The sequence below is a fragment of the Rutilus rutilus genome (assembly GCF_951802725.1).
Source record: "Rutilus rutilus genome assembly, chromosome: 23".
NCBI lineage: Eukaryota > Metazoa > Chordata > Actinopteri > Cypriniformes > Leuciscidae > Rutilus > Rutilus rutilus.
The window spans coordinates 5,917,501-5,941,500 of NC_140233.1; the positions used below are offsets into that span (position 1 = coordinate 5,917,501).

Here is a 24,000-nt window from a genome sequence, read left to right on the forward strand (position 1 = left end):
CAGACGTGCCTTTTTCTCTCTTTCTCTCTCAGATTTCAAAGTTGTTTATGGGAGTGCCTGTTCTACACACCGCTCAGTGTTTCCAGTCCATCAGTATGAAAACAAAAAATAAAGTCAATAACAGAAAAAATTATGTCCAAGATGTTTACCAATTTATATAAAAAAAACACTAAAAACAATGAATAAAAATATAAAATATTTATTCATAAAAATAAAATAAAACAAAAATATTTTAATAACAAATAAAACAATAAAATATTTAATTCTATATAATAAACATTTTTATAAAAATAAAAAACAAAAACAAATATTTTATAAAAAAAATTAATTAAAAATTAAAAACAAAGTAGCCTGTATTATAATAAACAAAAAAATGAAAATAAAATATAACAAACAAAATATAAAAATATTGCAGCGACATCTTTTCTCTGATGACGTGTTACTGGGCATGAGGGCGGGGCAACCTGTCACTCACATGATATCGACCAATAGCAAACCACAACCATCCAATCAGTTCCCGATGGACAAGATAAAGCCCCGCCCCACATTTTTTCTCATTCGAGAAGCCGTTTCACTCGGATATACGTCACAATAGGGAAGAAAAGACTATCGCAACTTCTGTTTCATGCAATTTTTTCATTCAATTCAATTTAAACATAATGAGATGCGCTTAATAAAGTCAAGTGACAACAAAACTGAACATCTGTGTTGCTTAATTAAACATGCAACGTCCATGCTCAGCTTAACCTTTAGTTTAAAAGACCTTCAGACAATGCTGCACCAAGAATATGTCCTCCTAACATTGTGAGAACGTTTATCAAATGCAAATGACATCGTAAGGAAGTTCTATTAACATTATTTTAAGATCATTCGACTGTTCTAACATTTAAATACCGGTAAGCCAAAGGTTAGTGAACACTCCCCGTTAATAATAGTATAATGTTGTTTTAAATGGAGCACTAATGTACTTTAATTGATTAGAGGGAGAGAGAGAGGGAGAGAGAGAGAGAGAGAGAGAGAGAGAGAGAGAATTCACAACCAGTTTAGTGTGTTATTGATGTCACCTTCTATCAACCTAATAGCACATAAATGATGATTATAAAAATCCACTTGATAACAAACATCCAGCAACACACACACACACACACACACACCCTACTTCATACACACAATTACTATCAATTGCTGGAAGAAGCTCTTGATTAAACCGCAGCCAATCAGACCGAAGCACCAATCAGAAGTTAACGAGTGATGTGAGGAGAGAGAGGCGGAGCCGGCGTCATTAGAAGACCTCAAGGCCACCATAGGGTGTAATACTAATCAAATACTGCATACTAATTGTGCAAATAGCATTGTATACAGCAAATATTGTATTATGCAAATACATTAGTCAATACAGTATCCCACAATGCAATGCACCTGACCTGACCTTTTACTTGCAGTGTGACGCATGAACCAGAAATGACGTGAAATGCTATTTTTCACATCTTTCTTTCATCTTTACTTGACTAATTGTTCTGATTATTTTAATGCTATTTTTAAACAAAACCGAAATTAATTTAAACTGCAAAATGGCCGCAAAATTATTTCCAAAATGGACGGAACTAGTAAAAATTAAACATGCACATAATGAGTTCATGTGACAAAAAAACGTACACACTGTAGCATCTGTGTGTTACTTATGCATTTATATAACAATATGCATTTAGTAATGATAAATGTTTCAAAAAGTAGAAACAATTATCATTACATAATACATTCTCTTTCATAGTCTATTATAAATAAAATACAGTATATTATGCTTTCGAAGTCAATGAGGTCTATAATACCTAGAGAACGTGATCCGTTAGCATTCCCATTCATCTTATTACTCACTCTAGTTATTAGATTCATTTTTTTTTATTGGAAATCAGGGAGCAAAATGAAGTGCACTTCATCTGCAGTCTGACAACAATAACATGCCACATATTCTAGGCTCTCACAGAAGCAAAATCTGATTCAACCCTACTGATACTAGCCTTGCGTACTACTTAGGGTGGACAGTATTGCGGCGTCCGAATATGCCTACACACATACTATATAAGCAGGTGAAAAACCCAATGTGAGCTGTTCGAATTCAGAGTACTCATACAACAGTACCCGGATGACCTGCTACATCTAAAGTGCGCATTCGACAGTCACTACTATCCCATGAGGCCACAGGAGAGGATTTTTACAAATGGAGGTGAAGCGAAGCTAATACATCCGAATTCATTCACACTACACACATTCATAATGTACTTTTTTAGTCCCCCTAGTCAATCATTTTATTACTTAAAACTAGAGATGCACCGATTGATCGGCTGGTGACCGGAATTGGCCGATTTTCACGTGATCGGCCATGACCGGCGACCGGCCGGTCAGTCTGACATATGCCGATTTTATGCCGGTCAAATGCACTCGGGCGCCGCATGATTAACCTTTTGAGAGGTATGGTCTCATATGGGATTTTTATTTCTGTGCCCCTGAGAGTAACGTTACGGTGCCACAATTAGAATGTTCAGTGACGTCGCAGTCGCATAACTGCCAGATTCAAACTGTGCTTTCGCGCGTTGGCTGGCGCTGAGCCAGAGTCGGACGCGTTCAGCGCTGTCATATATCACAACTAAGCAGTGTTTACTCTATTCTTCTCAGTTCACCGGCCACTTTATTGCATTTATTTCGGGAGAAACTGACGAATTCGCGTGCTTTAAATCCGACTGACAGGACAACATTGCGGCAACCATCTCATGTTATAGATCAAGATTATTTATAAAGGTTTTAAAACGACCAAACACACTCACTTACACGTATTTAAGAATCGGAATATCAGATAGGCTAGTTGATGACATGGTAAGCAAGTTTGTTATATTATAATATTTTGAATAAAAAAGGAAAAGCGAAATAAAAGCGACACATCTGTCATACAGTATTATTGTGGCTGCGGTGTATCGCGTGACGCGTCCCCATGGAAACATTAAAGGGAACGTTCACCTTGAAAAAACTCACTCTGGGAGTGGGGGTGTCAGTTAGAATATTTTAAACTTACGCGTGAAAGGGTTAAAGAAAAGATCGAAAATAAATATTTGTGTGTGCTGTAAAGTGGTTAGAAAATGTTTTAATCGGAATCGGCTAAAATCGGTATCGGCAGGTCAAACTCAATGAAAAATCGGAAATCGGAATCGGCCTAGAAAATTGTAATCGGTGCATCTCTACTTAAAACTCATCTTTGATCACCAAAATAACATTTAAAATGGTTTCCTTGAATTAAACTTATTCATGCCTTAGAGGGGTGGTTGATTATCATACTTTTCTAACTTTAGTTAGTGTGTATGTGTAATGTTGCTGTTTGAGTATAAACAACATCTGCAAAGTTACAACGCTCAAAGTTCAAAGCAAAGGGAGATATTTGCTTTTAAAGGAATCGTTTTATAAGGACTACAACAAACGGCTGGTAGAGACTACACGACATTCCTCCCGGGTTAGTGACATCACCAACCCTAGAATTTACATAAACCCCGCCCCCCGGAACACACAGTCCGGGTTGAGAAGAGGAAGAGTTGTTGTAGTCGAGCACATTTTGTGAGTCAGCTCAAACTGTAGCATCCGTCATTTCACATGCAATAGAAAGTCACTCTGTGTGCATCTCACAACAGTTCTTATACGAGCGATTTATAGATTATCATGACAGAATATGCTAATTGCAGATAGTTAACTCCACATCAGCAACATAAATTCATCAACTAACCATTCAGAGACGTCCTGTTGCATTCTACGTGTTGTCACTTCTTCTTGAGTCTCTCCATCTTTGTCTGACTCCGTTTAAACATAAAAGGCAGAACAGTTTCTGTCATATTAGTGTGTGTCTGCGTGATCGGAGGTGCTAACGCACGAGCTCTTGAAGCTCCGCCCTCTGTGTCGGGAACAGCAGCTCATTTGCATTTAAAGGAACAGACACAAAACAGTGCGTTTTTGCTCACCCTCAAAAAGTGACAACTTTAACATGATATATAAAAATATCTGTGGGGTATTTTGAGCTAAAACTTCACACACACACTCTGGGGACATCAGAGATTTATTTTATATCTTGTGAAAAGGGCATTATACCACCCCTTTAAAACAGCTTGAATGCAACTCTAAACCCTTGCCTCATTTAGTATACGCGGCTCTATGAATATGCAAATGAGCCCCGCCTCCACTCACTCACCCCAGCTCAGTGTTTTTGAGACTGTCTTTGGTTCACCGCAGATTTAAAGAGAAAATACTCAGCATTGGTGTCGACTTATGAATTACACATGGTTTGTCTTAAAGCACATTAAAAACACCACATAGACACATAAACAACATTAAAAGCTGGATTTTCACCATAGGGGGACTTTAACCATTCAAACCAAATGTAGCACCTACTATACAGTATGTGCTTTTGTAAGCAGCTTATGTGAATTAGAACATAGTTTAACTTCTAAAGGGAAACTCTGTTTTATATCATCATTTCCAGTCACAAATCCAGCAGTCTCTTTCTCTTCATTAATAGAGAAATAGTGCCAGGAGAAGCGTCTGCTATATCAAAAAGTGGCGTACAGAACAAGAGGTCTTCTTCAACCCCAAGACAGGATGTAATTATCCCAGCACTTCTTACACACACACACACACACACACACACACACACACACACACACACACACACACACACACACACACACACACACACACACACACACACACACTCTTCCATATAGCCTCAGCAGACTTCATTAAGGATTTAATACCAATCTGCTTGACCCCACGACACCTCGTCATGACGCAGGGGAACCTGTAAGTCCGGCTGACTCACCAAGAGAGCGAGGCAGATTGACTTGACTCATCCACTGCGGGTGGAAACCAGTGACATACTCAAAGTCAACATAGCGTTCACATCCTAATATAAAAACTGATGTCTACGGTGGCGTCAGAATAGAGTAAATCACCTTTAGAAATCAACTTAGGATAAATTACATCATTACACCAGTAGGTGGCGATAAGTGACTGATAAAAAGGTACTTGTCATTGAATCATTCATTCAAAAACTGGTTCAGATTAATTAAATATTTGTAACATTTTGCCAGAACCTCTAGTAAATTAGTCCACATGTTATTTTGTTAAGTTGTCTATTTGCAATAGTGGGAGAATTGTGATCTTTATTTGAAATGTGATTCTCAATTTGTGCATCTCTCTCTCTCTCTCTCTCTCTCTCTCTCTCTCTCTCTCTCTCTCTCTCTCTCTCTCTCTCTCTCTCTCTCTCTCTCTCTCAGTCTCTCTCTCTCTCTCTCTCTCTCTATATATATATATACAGTACAAAAATGTAAACTTTTTAAAGTTTTACTTTTTACACGTTAAATTTCAAATTAAAATAACTTTTTTCTTTACAACACTAAATATAGAAGAAGCTGGAAATTATACAACTCAACAAATTAACTATTGCTGATTAGTTTAATTAACATTATTACTGATGATTTCAAGCTTTCAAGTGCTGCAAAATCAGAGCTCCAAAAAGACTGCAGTTTCTGTCTGGGTCTCTGAAACAGACACACAAGAACTAATTAAAGGCCAGTGCTGATTAGTAAATCTATCGAGGTTCTTAACGAGTCTTTGAGGAAGAGTAAATGGGTTGTGTTCAAAAAGCAGGCCACATGGCTGGTCAACGGTTACATCTCCAACAAACGCCTTCCATTGCTGCGTTAATAAAACTATGTTTTAACGGCACAATTCAATGAAACAGATACATACTGAAAAAAAATGTGCATTTTGTAGAGTTTCATATCTGATACATACGCCTATTATGATAACGAGAATATGAAACTCGAAATTGAGGAGAGAAAAAAAATTGGTGGAGATGCTGATATTTATATTTTTTATAAAAAAAGTTGAATAGCTTGTATTGTAAATCAATTGGAACTTTTTAACAGTGTAGCAGACTTACATAAAAGGAATATAATATTCTATAATTCTATAACTTCATAGAATTACCACAACTCCAACGCCCTCAAAGGTCAAAGTTCTCAATATGAACTCAATATGATCTCAACATGTTATATACATGCTATTGATTTTCTAGACACATCTGAGATGAAGTTCCTTGAATAAAACATAACTATATCTCAACCTTTCTCAACCTTTGAGTAATGAAATGCTCCCGTGGGAACGTCTAGCAGGTGTAAAATGTGCCTGAAACAGATCGAAAAACTACAGGCAGCAGAATATGAAAATATAGAGCGCAAAAAAAGCCATTAATAATTCTGTTGTCCCGTTTGTCCTTGAATGAACAGTGTATGATGTCTCACTCTCATTACACTCGTCTGTCTGAAACTCTTCCTGTAGAAGACGCAACGCGATCGCTCCACACGGACCCGCAACTTCATCCCCCCAGCGGACCTACAGTACAGATCGACCCAAGCTTTCACATTCTGAACATGCTTGTTCTCTCCGCTGGAGAAATCAGAAATGTTGCATTGGCAACTTACTGAAATAAGTTCACTAAAATTAATAACTGGAATTAAATGAAATCTAAAATGTAACTAAAACAAACTAAAACACTGAAATGAAATTAAAGTCAACCTAAATTGTAATAAAAATTACAAAAGCACATAAAAAATATTTTTATTTAAATAGGAAATTTGAAAATATAACAATATTCTCATTAAAAATATTAATACAAACTAGTGCTGTCAAATCGATTAATTGTGATTAAACGCATCTAACATAAAAGTTTGTAAATATATAATATATGTGTGTATATAGTGTGTGTGTGTGTTTGTGTGTGTGTGTATATGCACAATATACTATATTTATATATATTTAAAAACTTTTATGTTAGATGCGATTAATTGCGATTAATTGATTTGACAGCACTAGTTTGTATGTAAATATACATAATATATGTGTGTATATAGTGAGTGTGTATGTATATGTATATGTGTATATATACACATACATACACAATTTATATATATATACAAACTTTTATGTTAGATGTGATTAATCGATATGACAGCAACTAAAATAACATTGATTATGTTTAATCGCACACACACACACACACACACACGCGCGTGCGCGTACACACACATATTCTGGCAACATACTGTTAGTCTTCTTTTAACACACATCCAACTAGCCGCTCAATTTAACTTAATGTTACTTGCAGAGGTGACCTGTCTGAGTGTAATGAGGCAGAGACAGGAGCAGCTTCCTGCTGAACTGAGGTCATTTCCTGTTAAAGCTAATGAACACGAAGTCACAAAGAGTTCTGAGCACAAAACACACACATTTACTTAGCAATCACCATAATATATATATAAAAAAATCAGTCTGAGATGGTTTGCTGGCAATTTTAACATGAATCTGTTTTTAGAGAGATTTTCTAAGCTAGATCGACTGAACACAAGCATGACCAAGCAGGGAGACCACCTTTAACAAGCTAAGACCACCTTTAGGATGTTTGTGTTCTGTCTTCCAGTTTGTATCACAGCATGAAGGTAAGATCATACGAACTTATGAATGAACTGCTCGTTTTAAAATCTTCCCGGTCTACTTACAATGCTCATAACTTTTCATTAATAAGTAAATCCACTTCACCAGCTAATTACTCTTCGACATCGATGCCATCAAAATATACAGAGCTACCGCAAAAAGAAGTTAAAACACAAAATTCTAAATTCGCTTGTTTCTCTGGCGCATTAGCTCTGCTGTAGACTTCATAACGACAGACTAAGCATATAAGCAAATAAATAAACACCATTTACATCATTTATGACTATTTTCTTTACCTTTGAGGGCATCCCCGAAAGAAGGTCTCCAAAGTATAGCAAAGTAAACACACATAGAAACTCTCTCCCTCAAGCACACACATATACACACACACACACACACACACTTACACACACACACACGCGCACACACACACACACACACACACACACACACACACACACACACACACACACACACACACACACACACACACACACACACACACACACACACACACACACACACACACACACACAGACTTTGCCACACTCATCCAGGCTGGTTTATGCTGGTATAATGCTGGTCTAATAAAAGCATAATCATAAGCAGTTTGTTTAATAACAGGGGTTATGAGAACAGCTTTCAATGGGACAGTTAATAACGACTTAATAATGAAAGTTCAAAGCTGAAAGTTACTGTTTTTAAAGACTTTAATGCCTATTTGGAAAATCACATATGTCAAATTCCAGCTGTCAGTCACTGATCAAGTGCCCAACTAAACGGAACACTAATCATCATAATGGTGACTTAAAATTGACTATGGTACTGTTTTTGGAGTTGTTTAATCATCCTCTGGTGAGATATTGATTGTATTGGCAGTTGATTTTAATCTAAGGCTGTAAGTAAGTTGTAGTTGTTGTGTTTTTGCTCATCTCTTTTCTTATTTTCTGCTCTTGTTGTTCCTCTTATCTTCAGTGATTCTGCTTGTTAAGTTAATCACTAAAGCTCAATCATCACTTGTAACCGCAACATTGATTCATTGTTCCTTTTACTCTTTAATCTATAGATTGGGACCATATGAAAACTGAGCACAGTTTGAATTTTACTGTGTAAACATGTAACCAGCAACATTTTTCTTTATTAAACAATTTATTAAAATTAATTTGGAAAATTGTCTTCGTTTTTATCTATGAAAACACACTAAGAAGCGTGATATGTAACACATACATGAGTTTTGCTGGGATCATACAAGCATCAAAAAGACAACATATGCTGGTCAAGCATCCCAAGCTGGTCCCAGCGTGCAAAACACACCATATGCTGGTAAACAGCAATGTATACTTATTAGTATGCATGTGCACATACTCACAAACCAAAACCCACACACACACGCAAAGGTTCAGAGGGCATATATGAGCTCAATGACCTCGTGACACCAGCTGTGATGTCCTGTGGTCAGTCTTCTGGGAGGAATGAGGTCAAACATTACATACAGTTGTGTTTGAGGATATTTACGATTCTGTGTCCGTGTGAGATCTCCCGGCATGTTCAACTAAGTATTTCGCTTCTGGTGGAATAAAAGGGAAATTATTCTTTTACTTTGAAACACCATTCAGGTCACTCAAGGTTGTTCCAATCAGCGCTGCCATTTAAAAGTCTGAACAGTGGCCGTGAGGATGAAATTATAAGTCATTGTTTTCAGCCTGGAGAAAACCCTTTTGTCTGCTTACAGTATGTGTGATATTAAACACTAACAAATGTGACCATGACCAACCCATCAAAATACAATAAACTGAAATACATTTAGAAGAGGTGAGCGGTGCTTGCCTGCACAAAACTCGCTGGCAGAATGCTAGTGTGTTCTGGTGGTTGTCATTGTCAAACACATGCAAACACAAGCACATGCATTCTTTATAAGGCTGTGTCACTCTCTGGGGTTCACACACCATCGTACATGTACTGTATGCCACATATCGGGAATCAATCAGCTTTGACTCACGAATACGAGCCAAATAAACGGGTCAGTTAAGAGCCGTGCGGCGCGGATCCACTCCATCTGTCTAATGAGCCGCGTGACCATCCTAATCAATTAGCCTTTACATCGATTAATCGGTATGGAGACCACCTCCTCATTATTTCATGAATTTGATCATTTCTCCTAGACAGCAATGAGACCTAACGGAAAGCAATCGAGTCTCTCGCTTCTCAGATGTTTCAGAGGAAACACATTAATCTCGCATCTCACAAGAGAGCTTAACAATGTCTCAAACTCTAGATTTGCCAAGATACAATCTTGCAATCAAAAGATATCTCAAAATGAACTAAAATATTTCTCATCAAAGACCAAATTATCTGAGCTTCTATCCACATTCGTTTTATAGCTCAATACTATTACTGTTGGTCTTCTATTAACTCATTTTTATTTGCTTTTGAGGAGAAACATCTTAGAGAAAGTTGAGACCTCCATTATAGATGACCTTTTATAAAGTCTTGCTGTTGTTTTTTGGGCTCTACTAGAATAGGTTTTCCTGCTTGAATGTTCATTATTTTTCCCATATTCTCCATTGTTGCAGCTCGTCTCTTCCCAGTCTGTCAGTAACGCTCCGTTTAGTTCCTGTCTCTATGAAGCCCCTCCTTCTGAAAAGCACACTGTGCTCTGATTGGTCGGCTGGAGCAGTGTGTTGTGATTGGTCGAGCACTTAGAGCGTGTTTGGGAAATGTCCCGCCCCTTACCATAACCTCCAGTTTCAACACACTACTAACTAACTCAACCAGGCCCCGCCCCTTTATTCTGCGTATTAATTATTATAATGAGGAATATTGTGACGTGTTCGTTCCTGGAAGAAACTCAAGACTACAATGGAGGCGTTTCAGGGAGTTCAGAAACACTGACACTGATATAGAGAATAACTTTGGATTTTGGAAACCTTTTTCATGCTCATACAGCAACAATCACACACTAAAGAAATTGTAAAAAAGCATAATAGGTCCTCTTTAATTCTCCCAGGCCATGCAACTTTTAAGCAGTAAAATATTACATATGTCCTGTAATAGAAAGGCCAGAAACATTCAAGCTACACATCCAAACGTTTGGTCAGTGCATTACTAAAGTGCCGCCCAGTTGTTCAAACAAAATGCATGTACAGGATCATCTTAAAGTGTAGTGTGTAACTCACCAGCTTGCGTTGACACCATTTACACACGCCGCAGAGAGCAACCAGCCAAACGCCACACACGGTCACCGCCAACGACACCAGCAGCACGCTCAAAGAGAAGGAGCCTGTGAACACACACACACACAAACACAGTTAATATCTGAGAGGACGGGGAACAGTCTGACATTTACACTGACCAGAGTTTATGAAGTCTCTGAAGTCCTAAAGAAGGATCAATAGCTTTCACGATGGGAGCAAATGTGACTGTAGAGCGAAATCAGAAAGGGGAGAAAAAAGACATTTGGAGAGGGAAAGATGTCATAATCATTTATTAACAAACAAGTCTTCATTACTTCAATGAACTCATTGTTTCTGCATTCAATTATTGCATTGTTTAAATGAATACCTATTTCGCTAACTGTGATTTTGTATATGTGCATTTCTGAAATACATAACTTAGACAGTCACCTCTGATAACAGATCACTCGAAATAATGTGGATTTTCTGTAAAGCTGCTTTACAAATAAATGTGAATTGAATTGAATTGAAAAGAGGGAGAGATATGCCACTAAAGTTTTCTTCAGATATAAAGTGTGAGATGAGTTGAGTCCAAAAACATACGCAAGTGTGACGCAGATTTCAATCCGCGACACATGCTGCTCAAGCACTTGCCCTTTTGGTCTCTCTAATTTTATAATTGAGTTATTATTTAAATTTGGCCCATGGCATCAATTCTCAATTAAGTGTGTGCCCAAAAAACTGCATTAAGATCTAATTCTGTGAGAGCGCTCGAGCATCTCTTCTGCATCCCTCCTCACAGCCGTCAAATCGAGCGGAGCCGCGCTCACTGCTGACAGCAGGTAACAATACTGTTTACCATAAGCTTCACATTGTTTGTCACTGCTGTCAAATTAAATCACTCCTACAATATCTACATAGAGCCAGCATTGGCTTAAAATAGTCAATAGCCCTTCATTAAAGCAACACTAAAGCACTTTTCCTCTTCGGTCCCCCTACAGGTTGGAAGCGGAATTGTTCATTACCGCTGTGGTAAATAATTTAGCCTATACACTCTCAGAAAAACAGGTACAAAAGCTGTCACTGGGACAGTACCCTTCAAAAGGGTTCTAATATGTACCATTTAGGTACTAATATGTACACTTTTGGTACCAATATGTACCTTTGAGGGACTAATATGCACTCTTTAGGTACAAAGGTATTCCTTTTGAAAAGGTACCGCCACAGTGACAGCTTTTGTACCTTTTTTTCTGAGAGTGTACTGTCGCATGCACACTCGCTGTTTATCCAGCACCGGCTTTGGAATGAACGATGTCCACAGACAAGGAAGAGTATATTGCATGAGTTTATGAAAGTATGATGTATTGCGACATCAGAAACAAAGAAAAACAAAATAATGACTATTGTAACGCTTGCCGTAAAGCAAGTCAAATTTGTAGTTTCTTATGTCTCATTCGAACTACAGAAACGCTACCCGGTTTGGCAAACTTGCATAGCGTGGTTATAGCAGATATAGGGCCGCAAAGCGAATCCAGAAGTGCCGTTCACCCTGTTACGACTTGATGAACCACTGAAACCATTTTGGAAACATTATTTTAAGGTAAACGATAATCTTTACTAGTGTTGCTTTAAAGGTAGGATAGGCAATTTCGGATAGGCTTGCAATACAAACTAGCTTTGTAAGCATGAGATCCCATTATCGGAAGCGCGCTAGACAGACGGGATTCAAACTTTGTCGACTGAAGACCCAAGTTTGGTTTGAATGTTCTCTCACCATTCCTGATTTCTTGTGTGTCGTGGCTTTAAGAACAGAAATTAAAGTGTGTTTTTCCGTCGTCTCCGGTCACGTTCATATGCAAATTGCGCTAGCTTATTTCATCCATTAGATCGAAACATCTGGGGGAAAAAAACACATTTACCCGCCCATAGACCCTCCCCTTGAAGAAATCAGGACAGAAGTGGCTGAAAGTGGACAAAAGAGACGGATTAAAACATCAGGTGTAAACGGGAATGTGTCCCTCGTCTACTCGTGATCCGATCGACCAAACCGCATCTCAATACCAAACAGGGTATTTTTTTGTGCTTTGCTCTTGAATTCACAAGTTTACAGCGACTATGCATTGTGTTTCAGAAGACAATGACACATGAAATCAAGCTTGCTAGGTTAAAGGGATAGTTCACTTTGAAATTAATTTTTGATATGTTTTAGCTTACCTCAAGGGCATCCAAGATGTAGGTGTCTTTGTTTCCGCAGTAGTTTCAATTTTGATATTTTTAGGTCAAACCGTTCTTGTCTGTCAGTCATATAATGCAGGTCTATGGTCACTGTCTCAAAACACAAGCACAGAGTCCAAATTAAAACAATTCCCCATCGTCCAAATGAAACAATTCCCCATCGTAAGTACACATTGATGGCCTAAGACACGAAACGAGCGGTTTGTGTGAGAAAACGAACAGTATTTATATCGTTGTTATCTCTTGAACACAGCCGCGTCCAAATGATCTGACGGCGCGGGCGGGTATAGATATATAAATAGATGTCGCCTTGGCTACTGCAGTTCATTGGAACGAAACCGTAGCCAAGCGACATCTAGTGGGCGGGTATAGATGAATACACTAGATGTCGCCTTCGCTTACTGCAGTTCATTGGAACGAAACCGTAGCCAAGGCGACATCTATGTATATATCTATACCCGCCCGCGCCGTCAGATCATTTGGACGCGGCTGTGTTCAAGAGATAACAACGATATAAATACTGTTCGTTTTCTCACACAAACCGCTCGTTTCGTGTCTTAGGCCATCAATGTGTACTTACGATGGGGAATTGTTTAATTTGGACGATGGGGAATTGTTTTAATTTGGACTCTGTGCTTGTGTTTTGAGACAGTGACCATCGACATGCATTATATGACTGACAGACAAGAACGGTTTGACCTAAAAATATCACAATTGAAACTACTGCCGAAACAAAGACACCTACATCTTGGATGCCCTTGAGGTAAGCTAAAACATATCAAAAATTAATTTCAAAGTGAACTATCCCTTTAAGCTGGGTCCAAGATGGGTCTTGTGCATGTTGCCCACTTGGGTCCCAAGTGCAATCCTACATGAAATTCATCTGGGCAATTAACATGGGGCCATTATGGAACCCGCGGACAATCCTACATGGGGCCCATTTTTCAGCCCATTTCATACCCATATGGGCCCCGCATACAAATGTTGTCTGGGAAGCTTTCAGATTTATGGCATGCATAATAATAACGAATGAAATCATAGCGTAGAGTTTCGGGTATAACATGCACTCAGTAGATCAATTCTGAGGGCTGCAGATGAGAGACACACAGAGAGACAGACAGAACAAGACAGAGAGAGAAAGAGACAGGAATGAACCTGACAAAATATGATGAATGGACACATCTGCTGATGGAGGTGTGGGGAGGAGATGGAGGGATGGATGGATAGTCAAGGGGTAAAGAGAGTAAAGAATGATAAACGTTTAAGATTGATCTCCCCTGTGAACTGAAGGGACAAAGTGTGATGCACTCATGCAGTGTGTGTGTGTGTGTGTGTGTGTGTGTGTGTGTGTGTGTGTGTGTCCATATAGTACACAGGCTCTTTGATCTGCTATTCCAGCACAACCTTGTGAAATGAAAGCAGAACCAAACCATCAGAAAGAGCTTCTGTTCCACGTCAATACTGCCATTCTGTCATAAACAGTCTTAATAATAGAAAAGATTTAGGAAAATAAAATTGGTGATTTTTAGTGTATATGTTCACACACACACACACACACACACACACACACACACACACACACACAGGTGTCCTAGCATTAACCATGAAAATGTTCCACTAACCACAAACAAACACAACATCAACACCTACTGTACATCTGTTGTTTTTAAACCACACAAACATGTTCCTATCAAATGTCTTTTTCTTAGGCTATCTTTCTTTAAAAAAAAATGTATTTGTATCTACATTCAGACATCTTGAGGTGCCCACATCCTTTTGTATGTCGCTTTATCTCTCTCTCTCTTGTTGTTCCCTCAGTGCAGTTATAATCAGAAAGGATTGTCTTCTCTATCTCTTTCTTACAGACACACTCTCACACATTCGAATAGTACAAAACACTATTACGAAACGCCAGCTGACTTATTCTACACACACCTCAGATGACTTTATGAACTGCAGTGAAATCAGTTTCTGAAACAGATCCACACGACACACCATCAGGAAAACACATTTCGCTGAGTAAAGGGGAGCGTTTGGAATGGCGTCCTGGCATACTACTTATTACAGTATTTAGTATGTACAGTATACGGTGCACAGAATGTGAATTTTATGCATGCATGGAATATGGTTGACCTACTGCATTTATTAAAATGCAGTGCACAATAAAATGCATCCCACAATGCAATGCACATGACTTCATGTTCCAGTTCAAGTGTGGCAAATTAATCAGAAGCGACAACTACAGTTATTTTACATTTCTTTACTAAGTCATACAAGATGATTACATAATGTGTATTGTTATTATTATTTTATTACATATTATTACATAATTATATATATTATTCAATTTATTTTTTAATAGTATATATTATTATTGACACAAATATATGCACATAAAATTGTATTGTATATAATCATTTTATTTATTAAATTACATTATATTATTAATATTATTTACACATTATTATATAATATTAATATTGTTGTTGACACTGACTATATATATATATATATATATATATATATATATATATAATTTATTTATTTTCATTAACACAATATATACATATTTATATATAATTAAATATTATATTAATTATTGTTAATATTAAAAATAATTATATTTAATACAAAACTATTAATTTCTGGTCATGATTGAAATAAATACATTTAAAAGATAAAAGATTATAGGTTAAGAATATATATATATATCCTTATTGAGTCCTACAGCAACATGATTACATGATATGACACACATACACATGCAGACATACATACACATACACACACTCACACACACACACACACACACACACACACACACACACACACACACACATACAGACATACACATACACACACACATACACACACATACACATACAGACATACATACACATACATACACATACACACACACACACACACACACACACACACACATACATACACACACACACACATACACATACACATACACATACACACACACACACACACACACACACACACACAGACATACACATACACACACACACACACACACACACATACACATACACATACACATACACATACACATACACACACACACACATACACACACACACAGTATTATCCGTGTCTTTTCTCAGAGTGTGTGTCAGTGTAATCACTGCTGACCCCGGGGAGCCGAAGAGAGGAACGGGAGGATGAAGGAACGTCTGCGCCTCCGGTCAGCAGAGGAATACGGGTGATGAAATCTAAACCAGAGAAACGGTCCCCGGTGAAGGACACACACACTTATTTGTTCATCTAAATAGTGTGCAGTTAGCAGAACGAGACAGACGGAGGGCGATAAGGAGAAGTTTGGTTATTGTCTTCCGTCTGAAGATAGCGCTCCTCTCAGAGGGTCACCGCCTGTCTGCTTTATGCCAATATGATCTGTGAAATATTGAGGAGAAAGTCTAGCTGTAATATATTACCGAAACCTCACAGACTGTGAATCTGCACCAATCACAGACGGACCGTATAAAACAGACAATAACTCGCTCTCCACCCTCTGAAGAGCAGAAATAACCCAAATCTCACAGCTTATTCCAAGAAATGCCAAACTTCACAGTGGAAAAGCGTAATAGGAAAGGCCACGGGAAATAAACAAGATCTTTTTAATATCACAATTGTTTCTTCTACAACAATAGGAACGAATCTCACAAATATACCCAGGTCATATTTCACCTCAAAATCAGAAGAATACTTCAGACAGAGTTACTCTTTCAATTTCATTACAAAAGGACACAACTTCTGAATAGTTTTGTATTGTGACGTAAACATGGACCCAGCCAGAGATAGAGAAGAGTGGCTGGGACGGGCCGAGGAATACGTATGCGTGGTGGAAGAAGAATAAGAGGAAGATCAAGAGCTGTGGTCTCAGATGAGATCTACTGTAATTGATCATGTAATAAATCATGGTCTCTCAATGAGAAAGGCTGGTCTGAGAGCGCAGCCAAATCTGCAACGCTCAACAGTGGCAGTTTTCCGGAAAACCAACAGGCAACTTATATTCTGCAAGGGCGTCTGACTGAGCTGCACATTACAGAAGTAAATGGAGCAAAGCCTCCAAACGCACTTGTGTGTAATTGACCGTTCGCAAAGACCCGCCCCCTTTAGTTACTGTTGCTATGTCCGACAAGCCACGCCTCTCTCACGCCCCACCATGTTCTCACGCAGTGAAACACACATCGCACAGCAGAGAGACTGACAACACACTGACAGACAGGACAGAGCAGGTCACTTTTGATATGAAACAAGTCTCAACTTTTAAATGTGGTCATTTTATAAAGAAATTTAAACGGTAAATACCGTTTTGTGGCTCTTTAATGTGTCTGACAGATCGCTCAGTTAAAGCTGCTCGTGAACCGATCATCTCTTCTAGTTCATTTATAGCATCAAATAAACATGAATGAACATCAGAAGGAGTGTTGTTTTAACCGCGGAAAGACATCAGTACACTTCGTTTTTCTACTAAGACTGCTTTGTCGGACAAAAATGGCGGATTCGGCAGATGGCGGATTATGATAGGTCAGATCGCCTGTCAATCAAACTCCCTGCGAAGGGTCTAGGACTCGCCGATTACCTCACACAGGTCGGAGAGGTAGGATGTTCACTGATGTGCAGGAAACTGAAAATCATCAGAAACAATGGCATAAAACCCACTGAGATTCGAGACAGAGTCTTGGCAGACAACGTTACTTTTGCAAATATTCACAGTGTAAGCAGAACAACTACTTTTAGAGTCCTGAAAAAAACATCAGGTCAGGACGAAGCAGTTTTACATTGTGCCTTCTGAGAGGAACTCTGAACATGTCAAGCAACTCATAAATCTCCAATCTCCTCAGTCCTCCAAAGATCCCGAAAAAAAGTGTCTGCTTCAGTGACTACTTCGCTCAGAGAACCTGTCAATCACAGCTGTCAATCATGACGTCACACCACCGTATTTATAGCATCAAATAACTAACTAAAAACAAACTTATTTTAAAAACAAAGACTTGAATTTACATCAGCGTGATAAAAACTACAGTAAATGACAGAAACCACCTTTGGAATAAAGATATTTGAAGTGTAATTAAATTGTTTAGTTGGTCTCGAGTCCCGTTGAATAACACGGGGAGGCGGGGCTTATGACCTATACTAGGACCGGTCACCGGGGGGCGATCGAGACGCTTTGGCTTCACTTTTCAGGGCTTGTGCGGCACGCTTGGTTTCAACCTGGCCAAAACACGGCGACGAGGAAGGAATGTGATTGGGAAGAGAGCCACAGTGGATGTCCCGGGCCAGAGGGGTGCCAACATCACAACGTGCGCGGCAATATCCACTGATGGACTGCTGTTACACAAACCACTAATTGGGCCATACAACACTGAGCGTATCCTTGCGTTCCTGCATGATCTCTATGGAAGGGTTGTGCTAGGTGAGGAAAGGGATGCAGAGAGAAGAAATCAGCCAACATTTATAATTGTACGGGACAATGTGGTATTTCACCACTCCCGTGCAGTCACCGGCCCATCCCAGAATGGTGTCACTTTTCCTCCCACCTTACTCTCCATTCCTCAACCCCATAGAGGACTTCTTTTCCTCATGGAGGTGGAAGGTTTATGACCACCATCCACATGATCAAATGTCCCTCCTGGACGCAATGAATGCTGGATGCCTGGACATATCAGCAGAAGATATGGGATGGATCAGGGATGCCAGAAGATTATTTCCTAGCTGTATTGCCCTAGATGACATAAGATGTGACGTGGATGAGAACCTGTGGCCAAATGCAGAAGACCGAGTAGATTAGCATTCCTATTGTATCTGTATCAGTGGATGGTGTGTATACAAATTACTCATAAATACATAAAATATATTGAAGCATACTGCATCGTGTCTGATTCATTCCAGTAACATATACTGCAGTGAAATCTAAACAGTAGAGAGGTGTCCCTGTTTTATTGAAGAAAACATTGTATAATGCTATCCGTTGTGAGTGTTTTTTATTGTTTTGTGGGTGACAAAGTGTGTTTGTTGGCTGCCAACCTTTGCTAGTGTAATGGAAGAATGTGTTGATTTGAGACATGAATGAAGTGATTTGGTAGTTTTGGTGCATTTTGAATGTGAAATGAACTGCTGTGCCGAGCTCAAAGTTGGTTATAGGAGAACTGTGTGAAGAGTTTTGAAAAAGTGACCTAAGTATTGAGAAATGTGTCCTAGCGACTGTAGTAGTAATAATAATAATGAAATAATTATAATTTAATAATAATTACATATAATTTAAATAATTTAAATAGTTTAATAAATAAATAAATAATAAAAATAATATTTATTGTTTTATGTTATTCATTATTATTAATATAATTATATGTAATATTATAATTATTAACAATGTTATTATTAATAATAACAATAGTAGTGGTAGTAGTAGAAGTAAAAATATATATATATATATATCATTTAATGTAATAATTAAATATCATTAAAGTCATTTTTAGGTAAATTATTTAAAAAGGTTTTGCTGGTTTAAAAAATTACATCACAAATGAAGATAATGAGAAATGCAAAAAAGCTCAAAAATTAATCACTGGGAAGAATTAAGTAAAAACTAATGAGAATTTTGGGAAGAAAATGTATTTCATGATCATGAATAATCTAACAATGGCGAAGCATGAATGGTCCTACAATTTTCTTTATGCAAAAATTAATTTCTTATCATTTTTCTTTTGATTTTGCCATAAAAAGTGACTGGACCAGTTTTCATGAGACTCACCCAAACAAATGGAGTCTCCTGCTAATGTTTTCCCCCAGTAATCTCACATGCGTCTCAAACTGTGCTCAGGATTGCCAAGATAAAACGTCAGAAATCTCGATATGAACTCAAACAGTTCTCACCAAAATCTCCTAAAATCAAATGATCTGAGCTGCTGTCCACATTAACTTTACAGCTCTTTATATTTACTCTTTGCATCTATATTCATGTCTCCAGTGCAGGAAATTTTAGGAGAAATTAACAATACACACTGAATGAAACATGAGTGAGAACATCCACCTCTCTCTCTCTCTCTCTCTCTGTGTGTGTGTGTGTGTCTCTCTGCGTGAGATCCTGAGTGTATTAGTCTTATCAGAGGTATGAGAAGATGATTAGAGCTCAAGTGCATTAGAGTCACACACACACACAAACATCTATTAGTTCCCCCGACTGACTCTTAATGATTTACTGGCAGTATACGAGCTCACAGCGCACTGCATTAAAGCTCCTGATAACAACTTCATACTGCTTTTATGCTCTTCAGGAATACTATTATCTATTCTATACTTCCTCCTTATTACCTCACCATGGCCAGACGAGTGAAAAATAGCTGTTGTTGATGTGTAAATGAGTCTGCGCTGCAGTTTAGTTTCAGTACGTCTTGACTAGGGGAGGAAGTTCGGTTCATTTTCTTTCAACAAAATTAGGGCTGCATGATAAGTCCTATTTTAATCATGATTACGATTTCTGCTTCTCTTGATTAATTAAGCCTAATCGTCTGAGATATTTTCCCACAGGTTATTTATCCGTTGAACGTTTCATTTTCATTTGGTTGCCAAATGTCAAGCGTTTTAATCCCCTAATTAGATACATTTTTCTACCCAGTGTTTTACTAAATATTCCCAACCTGGCAACCAAAGCACTGATGATCTGACATGTACGCTGGAGTTTGGTGATCCGGCCTTGTCCACACTAAGGGGATGTTTACAGCACACCGGTTTCTACTAAAAACATAAAAGTTTTAAAGGGATACTCCACTTTTTTGGGAAATATGCTCATTTTACAACTCCCCCAGAGTTAAACAGTTGAGTTTTACCGTTTTCGAATCCATTCAGCCGAACTCCGGGTCTGGCGGTACCACTTTTAGCATAGCTTAGCATAGATCATTGAATCGGACAGGACCATTAGCATCTCTCTCAAAAAAATGACCAAAGAGTTTCGATATTTTTCCTATTTAAAACTTGACTCTTCTGTAGTTACATCGTGTACTAAGACCGACGGAAAAAGAATAGTTGCGATTTTCTAGGCTGATATGGCTAGGAACTATACTCTCATTCCTGCATAATAATCAAGAAACTTTGCTGCCGTACCATGAGTCCAGCAGGCGTAATGATATGACGCAGCGCCTGAAAATAGTCCCCAGCTCAGTAACTTCCAACGTGACCGGGACTAAGTTTGTCTAACCTATTAGACCTATTTTCAGGCGCTGATCATATCATTACGCCTGCTGGACTCATGGTACCTAAAATATCTAAACTCTTTGGTCATTTTTTTTGAGAGAGATGCTAATGGTCTTGTCTGATTCAATGATCTATGCTAAGCTATGCTAAAAGTGGTACTGCCAGACCCGGAGTTAGGCTGAATGGATTCGGAAACGGTAAAACTCAACTGTTTAACTCTGGGGGAGTTGTAAAATGAGCCTATTTCCAAAAAAAGTGGAGTATCCCTTTAATGCGTTTTGGCCGTTCGTTTAGACCACTACGCCGTTTTGGGTGCCTGAAAACGCAAACTTTTGAAACCGGGTTTCAAAGTGCTCAAAGTCTCTGTGTAAACAACAAAAACGTGAATCTCTGAAAACGATGACGTGATCTATAGTGTTTCATCGCCTGGCAGCAGAATACAGCGTTTTTAGTCGTTTTCGCGGATCCGCGTGAATGGGGATCGTTTTGACAATGGTGTCGTCTGTGCGCGGAAACCTCAAAGTTTAACGTAAGTTTAGTCATGTGACTCATATTGAACCCCATAGATATTCATGTGCCTGTTATGTGCTATTCACTTTCACACAGTTGCTAAAATGTGTTACTTTTCACACTCTTCATATTGTTGGAGTTAATATTAGGACATTCCCTGGTTAAGCTTTTGAGAGGAGCTTCTTCTTGTACCAGTATGTAAAATGTGTGTTAGTTTATATGATAAATGTAATACATCAGGAAACTATAGATGAGGTAAAATAAAGCATGCGAGTTGACGTTCTCTCGATTTGTGCAATAATTCTGATGAAGACATTTTTAAACTGACATCAATTTTAGAGCAAAATAATAATTGAACCATCATCGTGCAGCTCTAATAAAAAAATTATTGTTTAATTTTGTTTGTGAATCTTAATCGACCTGGACGTCCCTGTAGAGTATGTGAACGGCGACAGGGGATTGTGCAGACAGCAAGCGACACTGAACCGTACTGACATGTTCCAGCTTCATGAAGGCAGTTTGTCACTGGACACACTCCTGTGTGAGCGTGAGAGCGGATCTCGTTGAGGAAATCTGACAGCGGTCCAGGATGATGGTCATGTGTGTGTGTCGCTGCGTACCGTCACGTTTGATGTCATGTAACTGAATTAGTGTCACTGAAATAAGAGCGTCAGCAGGTGTCACCGTTATTCATTATTCTATCATGTGTTGTGCGCACATATTATAATTATGTCTTTTTTAAATTTTATTATAGCCTATATGGAAAATCTTACAGGAATATTCCAGGTTTAGTAGTCAATCAAAAGCATTTGTGGCATAATGTTGATAATAACCACAAAAAAATTCTACTTATCCCTCATTTCTTTAAAAAAGAAGAGCATAAACTTGTGTTACAGTGAGACACTTGCAATGTAAATGATTTCTCACTGTTTAAATAGTATAGCCACATTACATAAATTCCATATATGACATATATGTATGTGTGTGTGTGTGTGTGTGTGTGTGTGTGTGTGTGTGTGTGTGTGTGTGCGCGTGTATTTTTCAGATTTATATTTTAAATATATTAAAAAATATAACAAACATAGTATTATTAATATATATATTTAAAAATATTTTAAGTTACTTATATTTCAATATATTTATGTTTTTGGCCATTTTTAATCTGCTGTAAATATATTATTTAAATATTCTCCAAAATACAGTATTTATATTTAAAAAAAATACATTTTCCCAAAATGTATTTTAAGATTGCCCATGTATTTATATATTTCTGGTAAGTTTTAACTACTGTAAATATATTATATTTATATTGTCCAAAATATATGTAAAAAAAAAAAAAAGGCTTTGCATTAATTTATGTTTTTGTCCATTTTTTGATCTACAGTAAATATATTCTCTAAATATATCTATTTTTTGGCAATTAAAAAACAAAATATATTTTCAATATGAAAAAGGTATTTCCTTAAGCCATTCTGTTTACAACATATATCTGAAATTTATCTTAGACAGAAAAAAAAAAATTTGTTTGCCATATACGATATGTGTTAACGTGATTTTACTGGGAAAAAAATAATTTACACTTTTTATGTGCAAAATTATATCCAATTTTACAACTTATGCCATAAACCTTAAACTTTACAGTTGAAATAATACACAAGTTTGAGCAGAATAATTACATTTCAGCTTTTAAATCCTCCAAAAATTGGTCCAATTTGTTTGCATGTTTAAGTGCTATGGATAAATGCTTATAGTTACACACAAAAAAGGGGCATGAAAAACTGTTACGTTTCAACCAATATAAAAAAAAGTTAAAAGTTGACCTCAGGGCTAAAAATAATAAATAAATGTATGATTTGCGAGTACTAAAAAATCTTTCTGCCTGAGTTAAAGCTCCATCTCTCGCTCTCTCTGTCATTTGTGGGTCATATGATATTTCAATTTGCTGTGCTGATTCACTTTATCTGACTAAAGGATTTGATAATGAAGCAAATTACACTTAGAGAGAGAAAGAGAGCGAGAGATCTGTGTAAGAAGGTGAAACTCTCGAGCTGTAAAGAGAAGTTTGCATCCAGAGCACTTAGCGGTGACGCTCTTATGTAATCTGCTTGTTCCTCTTAAATATTCAAAGCGGTTAGTGCACACGCTCCAACTTACTGAGCCATGCCACTTGTGGCACTTAAATAATAAACCAGATTGTTGTTCAAAATGTGAAAATGCTCGTCTAGGCGGATGTTTGCTGGCCTCTAAATGTGTTTTTATAAACGTCTCTATCAACATTGTTGGATTTATTTTCCCTATTTTATCACCCACCAGCCAAAAATCGTAAGTG

At 37.7% G+C, this 24,000-nt stretch overlaps 1 protein-coding gene across 2 annotated transcripts in view; it reads right to left on the minus strand.

Moving 5' to 3' along the window:
- syt7a (synaptotagmin VIIa) overlaps positions 1-24,000 on the minus strand; it is a 129,862-nt gene that overhangs the window by 57,229 nt on the left and 48,633 nt on the right. For both annotated transcript variants that reach the window (XM_084397336.1, XM_084397338.1), the window contains exon 2: positions 10,704-10,807. In XM_084397336.1, the coding sequence (XP_084253462.1) occupies positions 10,704-10,807 (104 nt within the window). The remainder of the gene's footprint in view (positions 1-10,703; positions 10,808-24,000) is intronic.